Genomic DNA, 27,898 nt, shown 5'->3' on the forward strand with positions numbered 1-27,898 from the left:
TATCGTTTATAAAAATGTTAAAAAGATTAGGCCCAAGAACAGAACCTTGAGGCACACCATTTGTAACATCCCTTTCCTTAGAGCAATCTCCATGGATCAGCACCTTCTTTCGCCTTTCATGTAACCAGTTCTTAATCCAGCCCATCCCAAGGGCACTCAGTTTATTTATTAGATGTCTGTGTGGAACATTGTCAAAGGCTTTGCTAAAATCTAAATACACCACATCTAGCACACATCCTCTATCCAATTCTCTGGTCACCCAGTCAAAGAAATTGATCAGATTTGTCTGACAAGACCTACCATTAGTGAATCCTTGTTGCCTCCAGTGCTGTAATCCACAGGATTCTAGAAACGTCACTATTCTCTGTTTTAAAAGCTTTTCCATTAATTTGCTTACCACAGAAGTCAGACTTGCCAGCCTGTAATTCCCTACTTCTTCCTTACTTCCACTTCTGGGGTGCACTTTTGTAGAGAGGGACCACATCCGCCCCTCTCCCTTCTTGAGTGTTAACCCTTAAAGTGAACCCTAGCATCCAGTAACTGTGATTGGGGTTATTATTCCCAATGTGCATTACTTTGCATTTATCCACATTAAATTTCATCTGCCGCTTGGACGCCCAGTCTTCAAATTTCCTAAGGTCTGCCTGCAATTTTTCACAATCTGCATAAGTTTTATCAACTTTCAACAGTTTAGTGTTATCTGCAAGTTTAAATACTTTGCTCATCATTCCAATTTTGAGATCATTTATAAATAAGTAAATAGCACCAGTCCCAGTAGATATCCCTGCAGCACACCACTATTTATCCTCTCTTAAGAAAAATGGCCATTTAACCCTACCCTTTGTTTTCTGTCCAATAACCAGTTCCTAATCCACAACTGAACACTGCCTCCTATCCTATGACTCAGTGCGAGAGGTCATTGCATCCTCTGGTGGGGAGGTCCTGGCTACAGAATTGCCTCCTATTTCACCAGGGTGATGCTGTCCTTTAAGAAGACCTCCCTCTTCTGAGGCAGCACAGAGACTCTTCTACAATGTCCCTATAGGTCTCCTTTGTGCATCTCTCTGTCTCCCCCAGCTCCTCGAAGTCTGCTACTCTAGCCTCAAGAGATTGGACCCATTCCATGAGTCTTCATTCTATCAGCCATCTTCTCAGGGCCAGAATTGCCACTAGGAAGACTAGGTGTCTGCCTAGAGAAGCGCAATTAGGGGGAGGTACAGTGTCATTGCTCCTGTGCACAAGAGAGCTGCTGCCCCATATATGCTTTCACACTGGCCTAGGAGCTTAAAGAAGAGAGAGCGCTGCCCCAGTCTTGTAAGTACAAGCCTTTGTTGAAGTGTTGATGTATTCCCTTCCGAAACAGACTTCCTGTTGGAGTGAGGCGGAATATGGCACTCCTTCTGTACAGGTCTATACATATAAGGTCAATTCAGCATGTCTCTTATTTAAGAGAGAAATGGTGGTGGAAGGCCTAGAAGTGAGGAAGGAGGGATAAAGATGCTGTTTACAGCGTGGGACTAGACAGATGCTGACCCAAAAGGGTGGATTATTGTAACGCGGTCTTCTTAAACCTGACCAAGAAAAGTCTTCAAAGACTTCAGTTGATCCAGAATACTGTGGCTAGGCTGATCTTTGCAAAAAGTAAATTCGATCATGTTTCTCCGCTTTTGCTAAAACTTCACTGGCTTCCAATTATTTCTAGAGTCTATTTCAAATGTGCTTGCTTTACATTTAAGATCTTATATGGCATTTTTCCTTCCTTCCTTCATTTTGGAATTTTACAAGATCTGAGATTACCAGACCTACTCAAAAACTTAAATTATCCTTTCCTACGCTGAAAGGCGTCATCTATACTGAAAAATTAGGGAAGTCTCTTCTTTTCATAATTACTGAGCTCTGGAATAATTTTCCTGTACAGTTGCATGATCTGGGCTCTCTCCAATTATTCCGAAAAACATCTGAAAACTTGGCTTTTTTCAAAATTGTGATCTTTGCTTCCCTCTATATTATCCCTATCCCTATTGTATTTTTTTTTTCCTTTAATTTTCTGTAAACCGTGTCAAGCTCTATCTTTATAGAGAAGATGCTGTATATAAGCCTAAGGTTTAGTTTAGTTTAATAGCCTTACTGGGTCAGACCAATGGTCCTTCAAGCCCAGTAGCCCGTTTTCACGATGGCCAATCCAGGTCACTAGTACATGGCCAAAACCCAAGGAGTAGCAATATTCCATGCTACCAATCCAGGGCAAGCAGTAGCTTCTCCATATCTTTCTCAATAACAGACTATGGACTTTTCCTCTAGAAACTTTTCTTAAAACCAGCTATTCTATCCACTCTTACCACAACTTCCGATAATGCGTTCCAGAGCTTAACTATTCTCTGAGTGAAAAAAATATTGCCTCCTTTTGGTTTTAAAAGTATTTCCCTGTAACTTCATCGAGTGTCCCCTAATCTTTGTAATTTGTGATGGAGTGAAAAATCGATTCACTTGTACCCATTCTACTCCACTCAGGATTTTGTAGACTTCAATCTAAGAAGAAAAAATTAAAAAAAATTTAAATTGAATCAGGTTGGGCAGACTGGATGGACCATTCGGGTCTTTATAATACTGTGCATAATTTACCTAACCTGCTATAGAAGCTGGTGTAATGACGAAAGACCCCCTGAACCAATACCAGTCCATATCTCCTGGCAAAGGCCACTCAAACAGATTAAACCAACTACCCCACCCCAATCCCTATACAACTGCTCAGAACTTGGCCCTTTACAAATCCCCATAGCTAACCCCATTCATAAACCCTCCAAACACAGAAACAAGACCAAAAACAGAAATAACTTAAAAAAACTGAAGTACATCGAAACCCCCATCCCTGCACAATACAGGAACTTCAAGGGATACTATTTGAACGCCCGGTCGGTGAGAAATAAGTCACATATCATACATGACTGGATCGAACACAAGAACCCGGACATCCTATTCCTAACTGAAACATGGATGGTCTCAGACACAGACGTCATAATGAAGGAAATGCTACCGCAGGGCTATAAAATCATTCCATTAACTAGAAACTGGAAAAGAGGAGGGGGACTAGCAATAATCCTCAAATGCTACTTCGACCTCACTAGAATGGATTCTAAAATCACAGAAGAAATGGAAATCATTACTTGTAAGATCACTAACCCCTAACTGGAAGAATCACTAATAGCTACACTATTCTACATCCCCCCCCAAAAATGGTCAAGTGCAAAAGAAGAATTCTTTGAATTCCTCTCGGTCAACACCATAAAAGGACCACATAACATGCTACTGGGAGACATAAATGTACACCTAGAACAAGGGGAAAAACCGGAAGGGACAGAAATCGACACCTTCCTAACCACCCTGTGCTTCGGAATTCCAGATAAAGAGGAAACACATGAAAAGGAACACCAACTGGACATCGTCACTTTTTCCCACAAAGACCTCCACGAACCAAAAATTCAATACTATACAGGAAACTGGGAAAAATGCATATGGTCAGATCATCATATTTACAATTTTGAATTATGCTGGCAAAAGAAATACTCAACTGCAAAACACACAAACAAAACCAGATCGAAAAAAATAGTCATCCGCAGAAGCATCATCAATTCAACAGAATTCTGGACCCACTATGGACTACACCCCAAATCAGAGGAAGAACAAGATTTCCCCACCAGATGGGAAAAATTCACAAAAGATACACTCAATCAAATAGCTCCTGTTCAAAATACAAAAAGAACACAATGGCATCAAAAGAATGGTATGACGCAAAATTACTAGCTCTCAAACAAGAACTCAGAAAACTGGAAAGAATATGGCTAAAAACTGACAAAGAGGAAGATAAACAAAAAATGAAAAACTACAAAAACCTGATCAAAGAAAAGCGTTATAACTGCTATGCACAGAAAATAGGAGCAGTCAATACAAACAGCAGAGAACTATTCAAACTAGTGAACAAAATAACAGACACCACACAGATCCTACAAAACCAAAATGATAGATCCCAGCGGTCAACACCCTCGCCAACTACTTCAGCAAAAAAAAAATCATCGACTTAAGAGCCTCAATATCCCCTCCTCCACCCAATTTCGAATTCCACTTCAAATCTCAGGAAAACGAGCCCAGTGTCATAGAAACATAGAAACATAGAAAGGTGACAGCAGAAAAGGGCTACAGCCCTCAAGTCTGCCCACTCTACTGACCCACCCCATTAAGTCTGAGTGCTGCTTGACCCACGTAGGGATCCCACGTGGATGTCCCATTTATTCTTAAAGTCGAGCACGCTTGTGGCCTTGATTACCTGCACCGGAAGTTTGTTCCAGTGATCTACCACTCTTTCTGTGAAGAAATACTTCCTGATGTCACCACTAAATTTCCCTCCTCTGAGTTTGAGCGGGTGCCCCCTTGTGACTGAGGGTCCCTTGGGAAGGATTATATCGTTTTCCACCTCGGCACGACCTGTGGCGTACTTAAAAGTCTCAATCATGTCACCCCTTTCCCTGCGCTCCTCTAGAGAGTAGAGCTGCAATTTGCCCAGTCTTTCCTCGTATGAGAGACCCTTGAGTCCAGAGACCTTCCTAGTGGCCATTCGCTGGACCGACTCAGCTCGAAGCACATCTTTACGGTAATGTGGCCTCCAGAATTGCACACAGTACTCCAGATGAGGTCTCACCATGGTTCTATACAGTGGCATTATGACTTCAGGTTTGCGGCTGACGAAGCTTCTATTGATACATCCCATCATTTGCCTCGCCTTGGATGAGGCCTTCTCCACTTGTTTGGCAGCCTTCATGTCTGCACTGATGATCATTCCCAAGTCCCATTCTTCTGAAGTCCTAGCTAGTGTTTCTCCATTCAAGGTGTATGTTCTGCATGAATTTCTGCTGCCGAGATGCATGACCTTACACTTCTTAGTGTTGAAGCCCAGCTGCCATGTCGTGGACCAGTTTTCCAACTTGATCAGATCCTGCGTCATACCATCCGTGGGATTGCTTCCACCCACTATATTACAGTTTGGCGTCGTCGGCGAACAGCGCTACTTTACCCTGAAGCCCTCGGGTCAAGTCCCTTATGAATATGTTAAAAAGGGATGGTCCCAGGACTGAGCCCTGCAGCACTCCGCTAGTCACCTCCGATGTCTCAGAGAGGGTGCCATTGACCACCACTTTCTGAAGTCTTCCACTCAGCCAATCGTTGACCCACGATATGATATGATCTGGAATCACTTCGAGCCCCCAGAATGGAACAACTTCCTCACACTATTCAATAAATACGCCAAATCAAATTGTCTACTAGACGAATGCCCATCTCAGATCATGCAAGTTGCAGTACCAGAATTTAAAAGGGACCTATTTAACTGGGCAACATACTCTCTTAAAAGTGGAACTTACCTGGAAAATATGGGACACATTCTGATCACACCCATCCCCAAAGACCAGAAGACCTGACTCACATTGAAGTCCAACTACAGACCCATAGCAAGCACCCCCTTCTTCACCAAAATGCTGGAAGGGCTGGTCAACCTGGAATTAGTAAACCACTTAGATAAATTCAATCTCCTAAATGACCACCAATCAGGATTCAGAAAAGGATTCAGCACCGAGACAGTCCTAGGCTCTCTCCTTAATCACCTATATGACCTCTTCAGTCAAGGTACCAGCGCCCTGATCTTACAATTAGACTTTAGCAGCGCTTTCAACCTAGTGGACCATGAAATAATGCTTATGTGCCTAGACGAAAATGGGACTATCAGGAAGAGTGTGGATCTGGTTCCAAGGATTCCTAACCAAACGATATTATCAAGTGGTCCATGACGGGAATTACTCTAAATCTTGGAAAAGCCCTTCGGGAGTCCCTCAAAGTTTCCCCCTATCTCCCACCTTGTTCAATATGGAAGAGTCTCTGGCAAAGAACATCCAGAAGGGAGATAAATCCTTCTTCAGGTATATCAGTGACAGAAGAAAAAACTCAGGCGGGATTGTAAGTCTTAGGAATCCAGACGGAGACTATGTGGATAAGGATTCGGAAAAAGCCCAACTATTAAATGAATACTTCTGCTCAGTCTTCACCCGAGAAGCGCCGGGGCTTGGCCCTCAGCTACAGACAAGGGTTGGCTCAGTTGACCCTTTTAGTAACTTTGAGTTTACGCCCAGCAGTGTCTACGGTGAGCTGTCAAAGCTCAAGGTTAACAAAGCAATGGGGCCGGACAACCTGCACCCCAGGGTGCTTAGGGAACTGAGTGATGTCTTGGCGGAGCCACTGTCCGCGCTCTTCAACCTCCAACCTCTCCCTTAGTACAGGCAGCGTCCCGTTGGACTGGAGGACGGCTAACGTCATTCCACTCCACAAGAAAGGCTCAAAGATGGAGACAGAAAACTACAGACCAGTGAGTCTAACATCGATAGTGAGCAAACTAATGGAAACTCTAATCAAACACCAATTGGATAAAATCCTGGATGAAAAGAATCTACGGGATCCCCGACAACATGGATTTACTAAGGGGAGATCATGCCAATCCAACCTGATCAGCTTCTTTGATTGGGTGACGGAGAAGCTGGATATTGGGGAGTCCCTAGACATCGTGTACCTGGACTTTAGCAAAGCATTCGATAGCGTACCACACCGCAGGTTGCTGGGCAAGATGAGTTCTATAGGATTAGGTGACACATTGACGCAATGGGTTGGGAACTGGCTTGGAGGTAGGCTTCAAAGGGTGGTGGTGAATGGCACCCCCTCCGAAATGACAGAGGTGATCAGTGGAGTGCCACAGGGCTCAGTCTTGGGCCCAATCCTATTCAACATCTTTATAAGGGACTTGGCAGAAGGGCTTCGAGGTAAAATAACATTATTCGCCGATGACGCCAAACTAAGTAATGTAGTGGGCAAATGCACAACAGACGAAGATTCAATGCCCGACAACATGATGCACGACCTACTCCTGCTGGAGCGCTGGTCTAGGACCTGGCAACTCAACTTCAATGCCAAAAAATGCAAAATTATGCACCTGGGCAGCCAAAATCCATGCAAGTCTTATACCCTTAATGGCGAGATCCTAGCAAAAACGGTAGCAGAACGAGACTTGGGGGTAATCGTCAGTGAGGACATGAAGTCTGCCAATCAAGTGGAGCAGGCTTCATCCAAGGCAAGACAAATAATGGGTTGCATACGAAGGGGTTTCGTCAGCCGTAAGGAGGAAGTCATTATGCCATTGTATAGATCCATGGTGAGGCCCCACCTGGAATACTGTGTGCAATTTTGGAGGCCACATTATCGCAAGGATGTGCTGAGACTGGAGTTGGTGCAGAGAATGGCCACCCGGATGGTCTCGGGACTCAAGGATCTTCCATATGAAGAACGGCTTGACAAATTACAGCTATACTCGCTCGAGGAGCGCAGAGAGAGGGGAGACATGATCGAGACGTTCAAGTATCTTATGGGCCGCATCGAGGCGAAGGAAGATATCTTCTTTTTCAAGGGTCCCACGACAACAAGAGGGCATCCGTGGAAAATCAGGGGCGGGAAACTGCGAGGTGACACCAGGAAATTCTTTTTCACTGAAAGAGTGCTTGATCGCTGGAACAGTCTTCCACTACAGGTGATTGAGGCCAGCAGCGTGCCTGATTTTAAGGCCAAATGGGATAGACACGTGGGATCTATTCACAGAGAAAGGTAGGGGAGGGTCATTAGGGTGGGCAGACTAGATGGGCCGTGGCCCTTATCTGCCGTCTATTTCTATGTTTCTATGTTTCTATGTAATATATACATCTCCTCCCTAGGTCACCTACTACAAAAGTTAAACCTAACATACTATATATACACAGATGACATCTCTATACTAATCCCAACAACAAACGTGACCACTGCTAACTCAAAACACATCTCCTTCATCATGACCAAAATAGAACAATGGACTATAAATTTCAAATTGAAATTAAACTCAGAAAAGACAAAAATTTTCCTGGCAAGCCCAATTGAAAAAAGTCACTACAACTACAATACATGTAAATGGTCACGACCACCCAATACTAAAAACTATAAAAATACTGGGAGTCACCTTGGATACCCACTTGACCTTGACTGATCACATAAATTCGGTGACAAAAAATGCTTCTTCACTCTTTGGAAACTGAAAACCATAAAAAAAATACTTCGACCCTCTATCTTTAAGAATACTGGTACAGTCATCGATTCTATCCACCCTGGACTACTGTAACATTATTTACTTGGGGATACCTAAAAAAAACGTGAGAAAATTGAGAATAGTTCAAAACACAGCCGTCTGCTTAATATTCGGACTAAAGAAAAGTGATCATGTTAGTCCGTTCTACAAACTATTGCACTGGTTACCAATTGAGGCACGAATTCTATTCAAATTCTCCTGCTTTTGCTACAAACTAATCTGGGGAATGGCCCCCCAAACTACCTGCTACCTCACTTCGAATTCTACTCCTCCACTAGGTCTACCAGAAACCGCAACCTCTTCACATACCCGAAAATCACAGGCTGCAAATATCGAACCTTCCTAGACAGAACATTCAAGTTCCAAGCTGGTAGACAGCAAACTTGGCTAGGCTACTTCATTAATGTCGCTAGACAGACCTAGTGTCTTTTGAAAAGAATTAAAAACCACCTTGTTTAAGAAATTCATACCCTAGCCAGACTTCCCCCCCCCCAATCAAAGCTACCTCACCTCACCCGTTCCTTCATTCCTCATAATAGGAAACCTTTATTCTCTGTCTGCCATTACGTCCTCCTCACAATCGTACCTAGCTTCCCGCTGGTGCCCGATCATTTTTAATGTAATATGAAAATAAGTTAATTCTTTTCAACAACCTATGTATATTTTTCTTCTAACCATTTTGCACCTTGTAATTCACTGACCGCTCAATGTTCTCTTATCTATTTTCACTCTGTAATTCGCTGATTGTATAGCTTTACTTCATTGTGAACCTTGTAATTCACTGACCGTTCAATGTTCTCTTATCTACCTATACTCTGTAATTCGCTGTTTGTACAGCTTTTCTTCATTGTGAACCGCCTAGAAGTCGCAAGATTATGGCGGTATAGAAAAATAAAGTTATTATTATTATTATTTATCTGCTGTCATCTACTGTGTTTCAATCCTATCTCCCCTCAGCCGTCTCTTTTCCAAGCTGAAGAGCCCTAACCGTTTTAGTCTTTCCTCAGACAAGAGGAGTTCCATCCCCTTTACCATCTTGGTCACTCTTCTTTGAACCTTTTCTATCACTGCTAGATGATTGTAGCAGTTTTCTGGGTCTTGCCACATCTGAGTAGAAAGAACCGATGTTTCAGCCATCATGCTGTGGCTTTCTTCAGGGCAGAGAGGAAATGGGAAGATCCTGGCCTCCTGGTGTAGGAATAGAGAGTGGAAAGGGAAGGGGAGATGCTGAATTATGTGGGGTGCACAGTTGAATGATCACCAAGGGCATCCAATACTTTTGGGACAGTCCTGCAGCTCCTTGGAGAAATATAATGGTTTACTGTCCTTTAGTACCTGCACATAATGTAAAACACTTTGATTTTACCACAGCAAGGAAGTATATCAAATCCTATTACCCTTATGATAAAGCTCCTTTCAGTTTGGCTAATGGTCACCAGCAATGAAAACTCACCACAATATGCAGGAGTTTGCTTGAATTATATTCTAGTTGAAGAAAATCCCCACTTCCAAGTGGAATTTCATTCAGATAAGCACAGGGAATCCTTAGCTGTGGGGGGAGTGAGGGGTAAAGCAAGAAATACATGATATCAACCTAAAACTTGAGACAATTAATCAGTGGCTCCTCAATAACATGCTATTTCTTAATCCACAAAAATCAACAGGGATGATTTTCTCCCCAAATAATAACTCCAATTATCGACCAGTTTCCCCCATCCTTCTCAAATCTATCCCGCTAAAATTCACAAATTCTGTCAAAATTCTTGGAGTAATACTAGATAAACTAACATTTCATACACAAATAGGCTCTGTCGTTAAAAAATGTTTTTACAAACTAAGAATGATTAAGTCCATCTCAAATTTATTAGAACCTTCCTGTCTCAATATTCTTCTTCATTCTTTAGTCATCTCTCAATTAGACTGTAACTCGTTGTATAATAGTCTCCTCAAAAAGAACTTCATAGGCTACAAATTATTCAAAACACTGCTGTTAAACTAATACATAAAGGAAAAAATTCAATCACGTAACCAGTGGCGTACCAAGGGGGGGGCGGGAGGGGCAGTCCGCCCCGGGTGCCAGCCCTGAGGGGGTGCTCCCGGCCTTGCCGTACAGTCCCCCCCCCACCACCCCCGAAGGACCGCTCGCCCCACTGACCTTCCTGCACCACCTGTGAAGCAGCCTGCAGCAGGATTGCGACGTCAGTGATCCCTGAGCTGCTTGGGTGCTGCTTCCTGCGCCGCGGTCCCGCCCCTCCTCCGACGTCAGAGGAGGGGCGGGACCACGGCGCAGGAAGCAGTGCCTAAGCAGCGCAGGGATCGCTGACGTCGCGATCCTGCTGCGGCTGCTTCATAGGTGGTGCAGGAAGGTCAGTGGGGTGAGCTGTCCTTCGGGGATGGTGGGGGGGGGACTGAACGGCAATGCCAGGAGCATAGGTAGTGCTGCTTCATAGGTGGTGCGGGGAGGCCAGGGGGGCGAGCGGTCCTTCGGGGTGGGGCGGGCGGGCAGGCAGGCAGGCTTTCAAGGGGGAGGGGGGTGACAGGCAGGCAGGCAGGCCTTCAAGGGGGGACAGGCCTTCAAGGGGGGGGGACAGGCAGGCCTTCAAGGGGGGGGACAGGCCTTTGGGGGGGTGCAGACCTTCAAGGGGGAGGGACAGGCCTTTAAGGGGGGGCAGGCAGGCCTTCAAGGGGGGACAGGTCTACAAGGGGGTGGGACAGGCCTACAAGGGGGTGGGACAGGCCTTCAGGGGGGGTGCAGGCCTTCAGGGGGGGTGCAGGCCTTCAAGGGGGTGCAGGACTTCGGGGGTGCAGGCCTTCAAGGGGGGGACAGTCCTTGGGGGGGGTGCAGGCCTTCAGGGGGGGTGCAGGCCTTCAGGGGGGTGCAGGACTTCGGGGGTGCAGGCCTTCAAGGGGGGGGACAGGCCTTTAAGGGGGGGACAGGCAGGCAGGCCTTCAAGGGGGGGACAGGCCTACAAGGGGGGGGACAGGCCTTCAAGGGGGGTGTAGGCCTTCGGGGGGGTGCAGGCCTTCGGGGGGGTGCAGACCTTCAAGGGGGTGCAGGCCTTCAAGGGGGGGGCAGGCCTTCAAGGGGGGGACAGGAAGGCAGGCCTACAAGAGGAGGACAGGCCTACAAGGGGGAGACAGGCCTACAAGGGGGTGGGACAGGCCTTCAAGGGGGGGGGACAGGCCTTCGGAGGGGTGCAGGCCTTCGGGGGGTGCAGACCTTCAAGGGGGGGGACAGGCCTTCAAGGGGGGGAAAGGCAGGCAGGCCTTCAAGGGGGGGACAGGCCTACAAGGGGGGGGACAGGCCTTCAAGGGGGGTGCAGGCCTTCAAGGGGGGACAGGCCTTTGGGGGGGACCCTGGTTTAGAAGTACACGGAGGGAAGGGGGTGTTCAAAGAAACGTGCATATGCCAAACTTTGGGGGGGAGGAAGAAATAATGGGTCTGAAAATAGAGGAGAGGGAGAGAGATGATGGACCATGGGATTTAGGGAGGGAAGGAACAGAAAGGGGGAGAAATTGGACACAAGGGATGGTGTGGATGAGGGATAGAGATACTGGATAGGAGGGTAATTGGGAAAAGAAAGGGAGAGATGGTGGACACTGGGGTGGTGGGGAAGGAGGGAGAGATGCCGGATGAAAGGGTAGTTAAGAAAAGGTGGATCTGTGGAGGGAGATGAAAAAAAGGAAAGATACCAGACTTCCTGGGGAGGGAAGGGAAATGGAAAGGGAGGACAGAGTTGGCAGATGGATGGTTAGCATGCAGAAAGAAGGAGACCCTGGCAAGCAAGTTATCAGAAGAAAACCAGAGCCTTGGACCAACAAGATTTGAAATATAACCAGACAACAAAAGGTAGAAAAATTAATTTTATTTTCTGTTTTGTGATTATAATATGTCAGATTTGAAATGTGTATCCTGCCAGAGCTGGTGTTGGACTGTAAACGTGAGCTAGGATTTAACAGAGAGAGGAAAAGTCCTTTTTGTTTCTTTATTTTATTTACACCACAGCGCCAGTGTGGTTAGGAGAAGCCAAAGGGGGTGAAAAAGCTATAAAACCCACCAGGAAAATCGAATTGAAAAACCAGAATATGTTTGTAACAGCGCTGCTTGTGTGGCATTAGGCTATGTAGTGATCGAAAGAAAAAAACAGACCTTTGCACATTTTTGCACTATATGGTGGGTGTATGAGGAGATTCACATTTCCTGCACAGCTAAGTCCATGTGAAGTTACCTTGTGCTGTATTTGACATCTAGCAAGGTCTCTGTTTGAAAGGAAAGATCTAAACTTAAAAATGAAGTGGCCAGAAGTTATGGTAAAAGCAGATAGTGTAGCTGGTTTTAAGAAAGATTTGGACAAATTCCTGGAGGAAAAGTCCATAATCTGTTATTAAGACATGGGGGAAGTGTCTGCTTTCCCTGGATCGGTAGCATGGAATGTTGCTACTCTTTGAGTTTTGACCAGGTATTAGTGTCCTGGATTGGCTACCATGAGAATGGGCTACTGGGCATGATGGACCATTGGTGTGACCCAGTTAGGCTATTCTTATGTTATGTTCTCATCTGTAGGGGCCTTTGTTTTCACTTCTTATTTTAATGTATTTTTTTTCTGGGAACTTATCAGTGTTTTTTATAATGGGAACAAAAATGGAAGAGAATTAATGTGTGTGGGATGAGGGGGTAACTAATTTCTTCAGCTAAATAATTCAATCCACCTCAACCAGACATAGGAGAACTCACGCACCATTCACACACCCTCCAACCAAAAACGTCAAAAGGAAAAAACTGTTCGACAACCTCCTAGCCATTCGAGCTGCAACACTCGACCCCCAACCCTACAACCAATTGACATCGACCACATACTGCAAAACCTTCAAAAAGAAATAAAAACCCTTCTATTCAAAAAACACATAAAACCGAACTAACACAATCAGAACTGTCCCAAGCATCACCTGCAACTACTCCATATGTACTTCTAATGTCATGACAATTCAGACATAATTTATGTTATGTTATGTTTGGAATATAAGAAAATTTTCACTGCCTGTTTCTATTCTGACCATTTATTCCGTTTCATGGTCATTACAAAAATATTTTTTTACATGGGGGGGGGGTGTCAAAAAATGATGGGCCCCGGGTGCCACATACCCTAGGTACGCCACTGCACGTAACTCCATTCCTAATAAAATCACATTGGCTTCCGATAACCCATTGGATTACATATAAAATTTTAACTGCTAACATTTAAAATAAAATCCCTTCATCCACCCACTGATTATTCCTTACAGTTCCACTAGAATGTTAAGATCAAACCCTCAAAATCTTTTACATATTCCTTAAATCAGACACCTCTTTTGTGCCTGAACACTGGAATTCCCTCCTGCTCATTTAAGAGAAGAGGAAAACGTTGATAAATTCAAAATGAACTTAAAAACCTTTATGTTCAAGGATGCACCTCCCGCAACTTATAGATAACTAAGGAAGAGCATAGCCTCCCTTTCACCTCTCTCCTATAAATAATTGTAGTTCCACCCTCCTCTCCTTATGTCTCGATTTGTCTTGTAATTACCCTAGGTATTAATGACATGTTAATGACATGTTAATAGTTTTAAACTTTATATCAAATTTTTAATAAACTTGAGAAACTTGGGGTAAAGCCTGAGGTTCCTTAGCTGGGGGGGGAATGAGGGGTAAAGCCTGGGATAAGCACAGAATATTCTTAGCTTTGTGGGGAGTGAGGCAGTGGGGGAGGAGGGGGGCTGGGAGTTGGTTATAATATCTGGAATCTGAAGGTTATACCTAGGACTGGATTTATAGATGGTGTGAGCTGCCAGTTTGTATGTTTCTATAATTTGGTGATGGGTTGAAGGGTTTCTCATTAGTTCCTTATAATTGAAATTAGGAGATCTTTTTCCCCAGCTCTGCAGTGACGTCCATGGGATAATGGAAGATACAGATCTAGACTCGTCCAACATTACCCATGATGCACTGAAACAGGTGTTTGGTGTCATTATCTACCGTGTGCTGGAGGGACGGTGTCTCCATAGTGTACCATCACCATCATTTTTCCTGGAATTCATTTTCCAGAAATACGGAAATGAATCACAGAACTTGACTCTGCAGGGTAAGTATTAGCTGTACTGCCAATTCTCTGCTCATCCAGTCCATGCTCTGTAAGCCCAGAACAATATCCCAGCTCCTCCCTCACTGCCTTCCCAGACCCTGTCCCATATACCCAGAATGCTGTTTTTCATTGCAGAAAATACCCCAGCACAGTTGCTTCCTCTCTGTATTCTTTTGCATAAGAACATAAATAGCTATCTTTGAGTCAGACCAAAGGTCCATCAAGGCTGCCATCTTGCCTGTGACAGTCAACAGTCTGTGCTGCAAACAATTGGCAGGATCTTAATATTGGATGACGATCATTTTGGGTCACTTGTGCTTTGCTACAGAGCTTGGCAAAATAATGGAAGTACTGAAAGTGGGAACAAATGGTAACCATGAAGATCATGGAGAGTCACATGCAGAGCATGGGGATCCACACGGAGGCTCACACCCAGAGCACGGAGAGGCACATGAAGAATTACATCCAGAACATGGAGACACACATGATGAGTCACACACAGAGCATGGAGAACACGCAGTATCTCATAGACTCTGGAAGCACAGTGCCTCTGAGAGAGAGACACATACCACCAGCTGGGATACGGTAAGTCATGAAAATAGCCCAACCCGCTTTATGCTAGTGAGAGGCAGCTTCAGGATACCAGTGAGTGTTACCTAAAGAGGTTACAAGGACTAGTGAGGGAACAGAGTTTTTCCTATGTGAGGCAGGTATCTGTGATCATTTGGACTCAGAAGGCATCTTTTCTCCAAAATCAGAACTTTCTTGATGGATTTTCTGTGTCTTCTGTTACAGACCTGTTTTAGTCCGGCAGATATCCTGGAGATTTATGGGATTAGTCCAGAGATGGGGATCTCGGCTTCTGACTTCACGCAACTAAGTCCAGCCTTGATCCAGCAGCAGCTGAGCACTGCCTGCAGGGCAACTCATTCGAATCCTGACTCTGAAAGGAAACTGACTACTGCAGAAAGTGAGTTTCACCTCACTGTCAAACCATCTCTCTCTCTCTCTCTCTCTTCTAGCCTGCAAACCCCTTTTCACCTCTGACTTTCACCCTTTTAACGCCACCCTGCACGTTCATTACCACCTCAAGACTGTAAATCCTCTTTCATCTCCAACCCACTCCCCTCCACCTCCAGCCTACAAAGCCCTTCATCTCCAACCCACTCTCCTCCACCTCCAGCCTATAAAGCCCCTTTTATCTCCAACCCACTCCCCTCCACCTTCAGCTTACAAAGCCCCTTTCATCTCCAACCCACTCCCCTCCACCTCTAGCCTACAAAGCCCCTTTCATCTCCAACCCACTCCCCTCCACCTCCAGCCTACAAAGCCCCTTTCATCTCCAACCCACTCCCCTCCACCTTCAGCCTACAAAGCCCCTTTCATCTCCAACCCACTCCCCTCCACCTCCAGCCTATAAAGCCCCTTTTATCTCCAACCCACTCCCCTCCACCTTCAGCCTACAAAGCCCCTTTCATCTCCAACCCACTCCCCTCCACCTCCAGCCTGCTAACTCCTTCAGTCTCTACACTCCCTTCTACCTCCAGCCTGCAAAGCCATCTCCATTTCAAAGTCCTACTTCAACCCTCCATATCTATCTCTAACCTGCATACTCCCCTTCATCTCCAGGCTATATACCCCCATTCATCTCTAACTTGCAGCTTAAACAACTCTAAATTCCAGCCTAAACATCTCCCTCAGCCTCTGAACCGCAAGGTAATGGCGGATAAAAAATCACTAATGTAATGTAATAATCCTCTCTGCCTCCAGGCTCAATAGATCCACCATTAGTTAAACATAAGCAGTTTACTACTACTGATCATTTTTATGGTGCTACTAGACGTACACAGCGCTGTACACATGACATGCAGTTAACTACCCCTAGTTCAGTGGCATAGTGAGGGGGGATGGACCATCCCAGATGCTGATTTTGTGGGGGGCACCAGAGCCAGCACCCCTCCACCCCGCATACCTCTTTGAATGTTCTCTTGCACAAACAGTATCTTCCACTTGCTGCTTGTGCCGTCTTCAGCTCCCTTCTGATGTCACTTCCTGGTCTCGGGACTAGGATGTGATTTCCAGAAGGGATTGTTTTTTTGGCTATTGTTTCTTCCAGTTAAGTCTTTCTTCATCTGAGGGAGATTTCTGCTATTTTTATTTCAATTTAATATCCTTTACACATAAGGATTCATAGTTCTGGGGAGAACCAGAGGGAATGTTTGTGTGTAGAGCCATTTTTTAAAAACAAGAACCAAACAGAGAAACCAGTCAAGAATACAAAAACATTAGAGTTGGAGAACAAAGCAAACCACCAGTGGTGTCCACAAATTACATAATTATGTCTACTAGGACTTGAAGCAACATGAATGGTGTTTCAGCTGTAAAATCTGCCTCAAAAGCCTTGTGTCCCAACAGAAAATGTTTGTCGCTGATTCGACTTGTCTATTATATGTAATTTTACATTTTTGTATGTAAGGTGTGCAACTTATATTGCTCTGAGGAACTTTAATCAGCCAGAGGGTACCATATGAGGCCAGGGGTTATACCTCCTTCCTTGTTTTTGTCTTACCTCCAATCTCTGTTCCTCTTTTCCTCCCTTTCAAGGTACATTTGCTAAGACAGGTTTCAGCAAGGGCTTCACTGCAGTCTACTGAGCAAAGTACATCTTATATATAGTACAGAGAGAAATTTTTGAAATTAATTTACGTGCTTCTGTCTCCCAAACAGAGTACATCTATGGAAGCATTGCCACATTTATAATCTGTATCATGGCTGTGTTTGGGATAGTCATACTCCTCTGTACCTCCTGCACCAGTGTCTACCAGTACGTAATACAGCTGTTCGTTAGCATGGCGGTTGGATCCCTGACAGGAGATGCCTTCCTTCATCTTATTCCACAGGTACATTTATCAGCACTCTAGCAAGGGAGGGTGGGGGGGGGGAGAAAACTACATGTATATTGTGGCCCACTGTAATGCAGAACAATCCTGTATAACTATTACAATGGAACCTTTCACCAATAGCACCCAGACGTGTGGCCCGGAAAGGAGCCACCCTGCAGGACTGGATTCCAAGATGGAATCAAGAACAACACAAAGTCAATATCATCTATTTCTTCAAAAACATAGTCATATTTATTCTTCCTGAATTCAGGTAAGTAGTTTTCTCTAGACGACTGCTACATTGGTCAGAATGTTCAAACAGCTGCATCAACAATGAGAAACAACTCACATAGTACAAAGCCAGCATACAAACCAGTCTTTGCTTTGTCTTCAGAACTGAGGACACTTCAGCTGTGCCCAGGGTTTGTAGTCCACCTCAATCCAAACCCAGACTGCTACTAAAGCAGGCAATTTTCAAAATCAAACAAAAAAACAAAGCAACAATACAGTCTTAGGCATTTATCTTCACCTCCCAGAAGTGCCACAGTTTCTACAAGCCTCTGGCTAGTTTCATATATTGCCAGGAAAAAAAAACAGGGAGTGATAGGTTTTGCAAACAAACAGTCATTAGTTTGACTCTCACAATTCCCACCCAGGATAACAGCAAAACCTCTCCCCAATAATCACTCCCCAAGCTTGAAAAATAGCAAGAACAAAAAAAGAAAATATTCTCTAACAGTCCAGCATCCAAAATCACACTCACTGTTTGGAAATGGAGGCAAAGTCCACCTGCATTGCTTCAGTGACTTGAGGAGCAAATTCTGAACAGCCTTCCTCCAATTCCATAGGCAGCTCTTCAGGGAACACAGGATCCTCAACCTGACCTTCCTCTAGCACCTCCATTGGAACGGGGCCATCGCTCCTGCTTGGCTGAGAAGACTTTTTAGGGAGGAAAGGATTAAACCTCCTCCCCAGCTGGCTTCCCTCTCTGTTCTTACACACAGGTTTAAGTACCTTGGGGAAACGCCCTGCTTTGTCAGCCCTGGCAGTGTTCCAAGGGCCTCTTGGGCTCCCCCGGTGGACAGTGTTATTATTATGTTCAGGAACTACCTGTCCCTTCCCAATTCCTCTCCAGGATTTCTTTTCTTCTACTTTTTTCTCTGTCCTACCTGGGACCTGAGCAGGGAGAATCTCTGGCTGGTCACAATATCCAGCCCCTAAAAAGAATAATCCTCCAATTCAAAGAGGAAGACTTCAGTACTTATTACTACATCTTATACTATTCCTTACCACATATTCATTAATATTACGTGTTCAATAGACTTCATCTTCACATAACTCACTAATACTAACCCTTCACCATCACTCCAGCAATCACTAAGAGAACCTCTTCCTCATCATCCTAATAATCACTGATAGAACCCTTATCCTCCTCACACATCATTAGTACCAACCTTTCACCATCATCCCAACAATCACTAACTGGATAAGAACATAAAAATTGCTATACTGGGACAGACCAAAGGTCTATCAAGTCCAGTATTCTGTTTCCAACAGTGGCCAACCCAGATCCCAAGTAGTAAAACAGATTTTATACTTCTTATCCTAGGAATAAGCAGTGGATTTCCCCAAACCATCTCAATAATGGCCTACGGACTTCTCTTTTTAGGAAAACATCCAAACCTTTTTCACCACATTTTCCGGCAACAAATTCCAGTTTTTTTTTGGGGGGGGGGGTTCCCTTTATTCATCAATTTTCAAATTAAATACAATAATTAACTGTCACAGTAATACAGCATGAATTTAAACTAAGGAAATCTTTACAAAAGAAAATATTCAAAAGCTCCTTAGACCTCAATCAGTGAAAGAGGAATTACAAATAAGTGAAGAGAAACTTATATTCAAATAATTAATCAAGAAAAAGCTTAACCGCAAAGAATCCCATTAACTAACTACTATTCACAATTGCTAGACTAAACATTCTCTATGGCCAACTTCTTAAAATCCAAGAAACTCGGAGCTGTTCAGGAGAATAAAACACATATTTAACCCCTAGATATTTAATTAGGCATTTACAGGGGTAGGCTAGAAGAAATATACCTCCCAAAGACATTATTTCAGGTCTCATTATAACAATTTCCTACGGCCTGTGTCTGTCTAGCCACATCAGGGTATATAAACTTTTTTACCATAAAACATCAGCTGTGAAGATCGAAAGTATAAGCGAAAAATTGCATTTACGTCTTGTTCAAAGACTAGAGACTAGTAACGTCATTCTTTCTGATGCTTCAGATACAGTTGATTCTAAAAGATTCGGAACATTTAGAGCTCCTTCAATGTTCAAATTAAGTTGTTTAACACCTGGATTTTAAGTCGTTCTTTTGATATATTAAGGGGAAACGACCTACAAAGAAAGCAGTGGGGCTGTTGGATGACCATGGAATGAAGGGAGTACTAAAGGAAGACAAAACCATCGCTGACAAACTGAACACATTTTTTGCGTCTGTATTTAGCGAAGAGGATATAGTGAATATACCAGAAGCCGACAGGTTATACACAGGAAATGAAGGCGGAAAACTGACAGGGACGATGGTCAGTCTAGAGGAGGTATGAAGACGGATTGATATGCTTAAAAATGATAAATCCCCGGGACCGGACGGCATCCACCCAAGGGTAATCAAGGAATTGAAAGAGGTTATAGTTGAACTGCTCCAACTAATAGCCAATCTGTTGATCAAATCAGGAAAGATTCTGAAAGACTGGAAAGTAGCGAATGTTACACCGATCTTCAAGAAAGGTTTGAGGGGAGATCGGGAAATTACAGACCAGTGAGTCTGACTTCGGTACCGGGAAATATGGTAGAAGCGCTGATAAAGGACCGCATCACCGATCACCTTGACGGACACATACTGATGAGGACCAGCCAGCACGGCTTCAGCAAAGGAAGATCTTGCTTGATAAACTTACTGCACTACTTTAAGGAGTAAATGGGCAGATAGACAAGGGTGACCCAGTCGACATTGTATTTCTAGATTTTCAGAAGGCATTCAACAAGGTTCTGCATGAACATCTACTTCGAAAAATTGTGAGCCATGGAATCGAGGGTGATATACTCATGTGGATTAAAAACAGGTTGGCTGATAGGAAACAGAGAGCGGGGGTAAATGGACAATACTCGAACTGGAAAAGCATCACAAGTGGAGTGCCACAGGGTTCAGTGCTCGGGCCTGTGCTCTTCAACATATTTATAAACGACCTGGAAATTGGCACGATGAGTGAGGTGATTAAATTTGCGGATGATACAAAGTTATTCAGAGTAGTGAGGACACAGAAGAATTGCGAAGACCTACAAAGAGACATAAATACACTCGTGGAATGGGCCGCGAAATGGCAAATGAGGTTCAATGTGGACAAGTGCAAGGTGATGCATGTTTGTAGCAAAAATCATATGCATGAATACAAGATGTCCATTGCTATACTTGGGGAGAGCCCCCAGGAAAGAGACTCGGGAGTACTTGTAGACAAGTCAATGAAACCGTCCTTGCAATGCATTGCTGTGGTGAAAAGGGCAAACAGAATTCTAGGAATGATTAAGAAGGGGATCACAAACAGATCTGAGAAGGTTATCATGCCACTGTAATGGGCCATGGTATGCCCCCACCTGGAATACTGTGTCCAGCACTGGTTGCCGTACATGAAAAAGGACATAGTACTACTCAAAAGGGTCCAGAAAATAGCAACAAAAATGGTTAAGGGGCTGGGGGAGTTGCCGTACAATGAGAAGCTAGAGAAACTGGGCCTCTTCTCCCTTGAAAAGAGAAGTCTGAAAGGGGAAATGATTGAAACATTCAAGACATTGAAGGGAATTGATTTAGTAGAGAAAGAGAGATTGTTTACCTTCTCAAAGGTGAAGAGAACGAGAGGGCACTTGCTAAAGTTATAAGGGAAAAGATTCTGTACAAATGTAAGGAAGTTCTTCTTTACCCAGAGAGTGGTAGAAATCTGGAATGCTCTTCTGGAGGATGTTATAAGGGAAAGCACCCTTCAAGGATTCAAGAAAAAGTTGAATAAGTTCCTACTGGAACACATCCCCTTGTCTATCCCCTCTCTTGTAAATTTTCCTTCAAAATCTCTACCACTCTTGTAATTTTCCCTTCAAAGACTCAATCATGTAAACAGCACCCTAAATTGTAATTTTCCTGGAAATGTCCAGTTATCTTCTTTTGTAATCCGCCTAGAACTGCAAGGTACTGGTGGAATAGAAGTCACTAATGTAATGTAATGTAACATACACAGGTAAGGCTAGACTTAAATAGGGCACTGGTCTTTGACCTAAGGGCCGCTGCGTGAGCGAACTGCTGGGCACGATAGCCTACTGGTCTGACCCAGCAGCAGCAAATCTTATGTTCTTATGTAATTAAACTGGAATTTGGGCAGAGGAATCCAAGATGGCGGCAGCACCTCACCCGCGCACCATGCAACCACAAATAAACAAAACAATACAGAAATCTTTCGCAGTAATGAGAAACCTTAGACAAGTCCGAAAATTCTTCGATAAAACACAATTTCAGCTCCTAGTACAATCTCTAATCCTAAGTATCCTAAACTACTGCAACATCCTCTACTTCCCCTGCCCGCAATAATGATTAAACAACTACAGACAATTCAGAATACAGCTCTGAAACTCGTCTACTCACTGAAGAAACATGACCACATTCATCAACTCACATTCCTGCCAAATTTCAGACCGTTCTTCAAGCTTCGCCATCTGGCGTGTCTACTCTATTGCAGATTTTGGTATCATCCGCAAAGAGGCAAATCTTACCCAACAACCTTATATTACATTACATTAGTGACTTTAATTCTGCCATTATCTTGCGGTTCAAGGCGGATTACATATGAGGTTATCTGGACATTTCCAGAAGAGTTACAGAGTTGAGTGGGTTACTTTGGGGGATTGAAATGCTTCCTGCAGAGTTAGTTTGTCTTGATGGATTTCTTGAATAGCAGGGTTTTTATTTCTTTTCTGAAAGTTTTGTAGTCTGGTGTCATGATCAGTAGATTGGAGAGTTGGTGGTCTAGTTTCGCTGTCTGCATGGCCAGTAGGCCATCGTACATTTTTTTGCATTTAACTCCTCTGATTAGAGGGTGCATGAATGGCATCTGGGTTCTCCTTTGCCTGGTTGTGGTAGTTTGGATAAGGCCGTTGTTTAAGTAGGCTGGGCTGTCTCCATTTATGGCTTTAAATAGTAGACACTAGAATTTGAATAATATTCTTGCTTGTATTGGGAGCCAATGTGAGTCGAGGTATGTGGCAATGATGTGATCGTATTTCTTCAGTGAATAGATCAGTCTCAGAGCTGTGTTTTGTACAGTTTGTAGTTGTTTTATCATGACTGCGGGGAAGGGGAGATAGAGGATGTTGCAGTAGTCTAGAAGTCCTAGGACTAGGGATTGGACCATGAGCTGGAATTGTTTTCTGTCGAAGAACTTTCGGATTAGCCTTAAGTTTCACATGACCACGAATGATTTCTGTATTGTTTTGTTGATTTGTGGTTGCATGGTACAACATCTGTCTATCATCACTACCTGAAGTCTTAGGGTGGGTTGAATGGGGTATATGATTGAGTTTAGCAATATCAATTATAAAAATGTTAAAAAGAACAGACCCAAGAACAGAACCTTGAGGCACACCACTGGTAACATCCCTTTCCTCAGAGCGATCTCTATTGATCACTACCCTCTGTCGCCTTCCACTCAACCAGTTCTTGACCCAGCCCATCACCTACTGTTTACTAACACCAATCACTAACCTTTCACTATCATCCTAATAATCATGAACAGAACCCTCTTCCTCACACTAATCACTAATACTAACCATTCACTATTATCCCAACAATAACTATTAGAATCCTCTTTTTTGTCAGCCTTTTTTGTCATCTTGGGAAGCTGGAAATCTCTCATCTTTTCCATAAGATCAACCAAACTACTTTCCCAGATAAGATATCTCATTCAAATTCCACTATTACCTTTACCAAATTCAAAGATCAACCAGCCCACCGTATTCACCTCCTTCTATTGGTCTTATAAATACATGCTCTATTCGCAACAAATACCACCTGATTAGAGACCTAATCAAGATACACAACTTAAATGCCCTCTACATCACCAAAACCTGGCTCGCTGATTGAGAGCAGGCATATCTTCAGCAGGTCTGCCCCCCTATCTGGCTACACCTTCCTACCTTCCGAAAAGACAGCAAGGAGGTGGCACAGCCATTATACACCAACGTGATCCAGCTCCTTACCACTGTTTCAACCCCCCACCTTGAGGTACTGTCCATTCACCTTCTTACTTCTCTGTCATTAGATTTTCTTCTTTTACCATCCCCCACCATCTACAACTGCATCCCTATTACAACTACAGTCCACAATCAATGACTATATAGTTTCCACTGACAACTCAATCCTAAAGATTTCTACATACATTTCGACAACACCAACAACCCTCTCACCAGACTTTCTTAATTATCATCTTACAGACAAATCTCAATCACCTTTCCTCTCCAGTCCCACCCACATGTGGGGGAACATACGCTGGATATGATCCTGGCGCCCTCTCACCTACAGCCCTTCATAATCACTCCCACCACCTCCACCCTTCCTTGGCCTGATCACTCCTTAATTCTACTTTAGGTCTCCCATCCTCCAAAGCACTCTTAAAAATACCAAAATAAAATAACCACTAGAGATCTCAGAAAACTAACCCCATCCACTATTCATACTCACCTAGCTCTTACTGACTTTCTTGAATTTGATATTAACCAAACAAACACAAAAATGAGAAATGACATTACAATCCCTTCTTGATGAAATTTCTCCCAAAATTCCTACCTGCCCTTCTTTAGTTAGTAAATCCGAATCATGGCATGGACCAGATTTATGGTATATCTCCTCTAAACATCAACTTCGCTCTCTAGAATGTTGCTGGCATCGCAACAATACATAGTAGAAACATAGAAAATGACGGCAGAAAAGGGCCACAGCCCATCAAGTCTGCCCACCCTCATAACTTCACCCAGCTAGAGATCCCACATGCGTATTCCATTTTTTCTTAAAGTCTTCCACGCTGCTGGCCTTAATCACCTGCAGTGGAAGTTCATTCAAATGATCGACCACCCTTTCGGTGAAGAAATACTTCTTGGTGTCACCATGAAATTGCCCTCCCCTGATTTTCAGCGGATGCCCTCTTGTGGTCGAGGGTCCTTTAAGAAGGAAGATATCGTCTTCCACCTCGATACGGCCCGTGATATATTTAAACGTCTCAATCATGTCCCCCCTCTCTCTACATTCCTCGAGTGAGTATAGCTGCAATTTATTCAGTCTTTTCTCATATGGGAGATTCTTGAGCCCCGAGACCATCCTGATGGCCATTCGTTGAACCGACTCAATTCTCAGCACATCTTTTTGATAATGCGGCCTCCAGAATTGTACACAATATTCCAGATGAGGTCTCACCATGGATCTGTACAAAGGCATTATGACTTCGGGCTTCCGGCTGATGAAACTTCTACAGATACAACCCATCATTTGTCTAGCCTTGGATGAAGCTTTCTCCACTTGATTGGCAGTTTTCATGTCTTCACTAATGATCACTCCTAAGTCATGTTCTGCTTTAGTCCTAGCTAAGGTCTCACCATTTAGAATGTAAGTTCTGCATGGATTTCTGCTGCCAAGGTGCATGACCTTACATTTTTTAGCATTGAAGCCTAGCTGCCAAGTCGAGGACCAATGTTCCAACAAGAGTAGGTCCTGCGTCATACTGTCGGGCCAAGTGCTGTTACCTACTATGTTGCATAGTTTGGCGTCATCGGCAAATACAGTGGTGCCTCGCATAAAGAACGCCTCGCACAGCGAACGCTGCACACAACGAACCTCATGTCATGATTCATACAACGAACTTCGTTTCACACAACGAAGTCGCCCGAGCTTCCACGATCGCTGCCTTCCGCGCATTCCGCGTATTGCATCCTTCCACGCAGACACTGCAGGCAGTCGTTAGTCACTGCGCTTAACGCGTTTCACATAACGAACTTTTCGCATAACAAACTTGCTCCTGGAACGAATTAAGTTCGTTGTGTGAGGCACCACTGTAATGTTATTTTACCTTGAAGCTCCTGAGTCAGGTCTCTTATGAATATGTTGAAAAGGATTGGTCCCAAGACCGAGCCCAGCGGCACTCCACTGATCACCTCCGATGTATTTGAGAGGGCACCGTTAACCACTACCCTCTGGAGTCTACCGCTTAGCCAGTCATTGACCCATGCAATTAATGTTTCTCCTAATCGCATCGATGTCATCTTGCTCAACAACCTGCGGTGTGGGATGCTATCAAAAGCCTTACTGAAGTCCAGATAAAGACCATCCAGTCTGCCTAATAGTCACCCGAAAGGGCAAACAGAATGCTAGGAAAGATAAAGAAGGGGATCACAAACAGATCGGAGAAGGTTATCATGCCGTTGTACCGGGCTATGGTGCACCCTCACCTGGAGTACTGCGTCCAGCACTGGTCGCCGTACATGAAGAAGGACACGGTACTACTTGAAAGGGTCCAGAGAAGAGTGACTAAGATGGTTAAGGAACTGGAGGAGTTGCTGTATAGCGAAAAATTAGAGAAACTGGGCTTCTTCTCCCTCGGACAGAGGAGATTGCGAGGGGACATGATTGAAACATTCAGGGTACTGAAGGGAATAGACTTGGTAGATAAGGACAGGTTGTTCACCCTCTCCAAGGTAGGGAACACGAGAAGGCACTTCTAAAATTGAAAGGGGATAGATTCCGTACAAACGTAAGGAAGTTCTTTTTCACCCAGAGAGTGGTAGAAAATTGGAACGCTCTTCCGGAGTTTGTCATAGGGGAAAACACCCTCCAGGGATTCAAGACAAAGTTAGACAAGTTTATGCTGAATCAGAACATACGCAGGTAGGGCTAGTCTCAGTTAGGGTCTTTGACCAGAGGGCCGCCGCATGAGCGGACTGCTGGGCATGATGGACCACCGGTCTGACCCAGCAGTGGCAATTCTTATGTTCTTAATATTTCTGGGCAATAGGCCATAGAAGTCAACCCAGTACTGTCTTTAGGTTCTTACTGCTTGATTTACCATTGAAGCTCACTCCAGCCTATCCTAACCATCCTGTCACTGGAGCTTCTATCAAAGCCTTCCCCAGCTCATCCTAAACCAAATCACCATATATGGACACAGACCTTGCAGGATTGCCCAGTACCGGCCTTAGTTTGTTTTATACCATTCATTTTCTACTTAGAGATCCTCAGCTCGTCCCAAGCTTTTTTGTATTCCGTTACCATTTTCCTCTCCACCACCCTCTCTGTGAAAAATAATTTCCTAACATTACTCCTAAGTCTGCCACCCCGCAATCTCAATTCATGCCCTCTAGTTTTGCCATTTTTCTTTCCATGGAAAATTTTTTTTTTTTTTTTAATTAATATCTTTCAATACGCCAACCAAGGCTACAGCAAGACACTATAAATCTGTTATTCAAACATTCAAAAAAAACTATTACGCCAAACAAATTTCAACAGCCAAAAATACCTCCAAACTGTACTCAGTACTCAAAACATTAACTTCAACATCGCCATGCAGCGGCCATTCAACTCTTCTCTCAGCAGAAGATCTAGTAAAAATGTTCATAACCAAAATAACAGGAATATTCACAAAATTTCCTCTCATCCCTGCAACTACTGAACCCATTTCAAATACACCATAAAATACTATACATCTCTATCAAGCACACTATCCTATTTCAACACACCTTCTTTAACAGAAATGTCCTCACTTATATCCTCCACAAAGTCTTCAACAACATTTAATGACCCAATTCCCACCTCAGTCTTAGGTACTTATCTTCATATTATGACATCAAACAGCCTTACAGAAGGTACTATCCCTCCCACTTGGAAAGAGACCACTATTTTTCCCAAATTAAAAGATTTCAATAAGCCAAAAACAACTTGCAACAATTACTACCCAGTAACTAACCTTAGATTCTACACAACGAGCAGAAAAACATACATCCAATCTTTTATCGGATTTTCTTGAAAAGACAAAAACACTCCATCCAAATCAGACAGGCTTTTAAGAACATCACTACAGAAACATCTTCTTGGACTTACTACAACTATACTTTATTACATTAATCAACATAAATCCATGTTTATCTCTCTTGGCCTCAAAGCAGCATTCGACTCTATAGATCACAGCATCAGACACATTGGTATCCAGACACCGCCCTACAGTGGTTTGCGTCTTACTTATGTGATCACTGCTATACCATCCATTTTAACAATCAACATTCCAAATATACCCTGCCATGTGGAGTTCTTCAGGGCTCGATATTAGCATTTTCCTTCTTTAACATATTTATGGCACCTCGCCTCACCTTGGCATAATCCATTGGCTTCACGTCCTTTGTGTATGCAGATGGCATTCAGCTACTACACTCATTTGATCCCCAAAACACCAATGACATCAAAGAAATGAATCGAGGTTCAGTAAAATTCCCCAATGGCTGGAAGAAAACCACCTATTGTTCAACCCCAACAAATCAAGAGTACTTCACTTCTCCATCACTGATTCTCAGAACATTGTTTCACTGGTATTTTGGCCAAGAAAACCCTGGC

At 43.8% G+C, this 27,898-nt stretch overlaps 1 protein-coding gene across 2 annotated transcripts in view; it reads left to right on the forward strand.

The window, feature by feature from the left end:
- The window catches only part of SLC39A4 (solute carrier family 39 member 4), an 87,065-nt gene that overhangs the window by 17,805 nt on the left and 41,362 nt on the right, over positions 1 to 27,898 (forward strand). For both annotated transcript variants that reach the window (XM_033934929.1, XM_033934928.1), the window contains exons 3-6: positions 14,115 to 14,319; positions 14,648 to 14,904; positions 15,115 to 15,289; positions 17,047 to 17,219. In XM_033934929.1, coding sequence (XP_033790820.1) covers positions 14,115 to 14,319; positions 14,648 to 14,904; positions 15,115 to 15,289; positions 17,047 to 17,219 — 810 coding nt within the window. The remainder of the gene's footprint in view (positions 1 to 14,114; positions 14,320 to 14,647; positions 14,905 to 15,114; positions 15,290 to 17,046; positions 17,220 to 27,898) is intronic.

The sequence above is a fragment of the Geotrypetes seraphini genome, chromosome 2 (assembly GCF_902459505.1).
Source record: "Geotrypetes seraphini chromosome 2, aGeoSer1.1, whole genome shotgun sequence".
NCBI classification, from domain to species: Eukaryota; Metazoa; Chordata; class Amphibia; order Gymnophiona; family Dermophiidae; genus Geotrypetes; species Geotrypetes seraphini.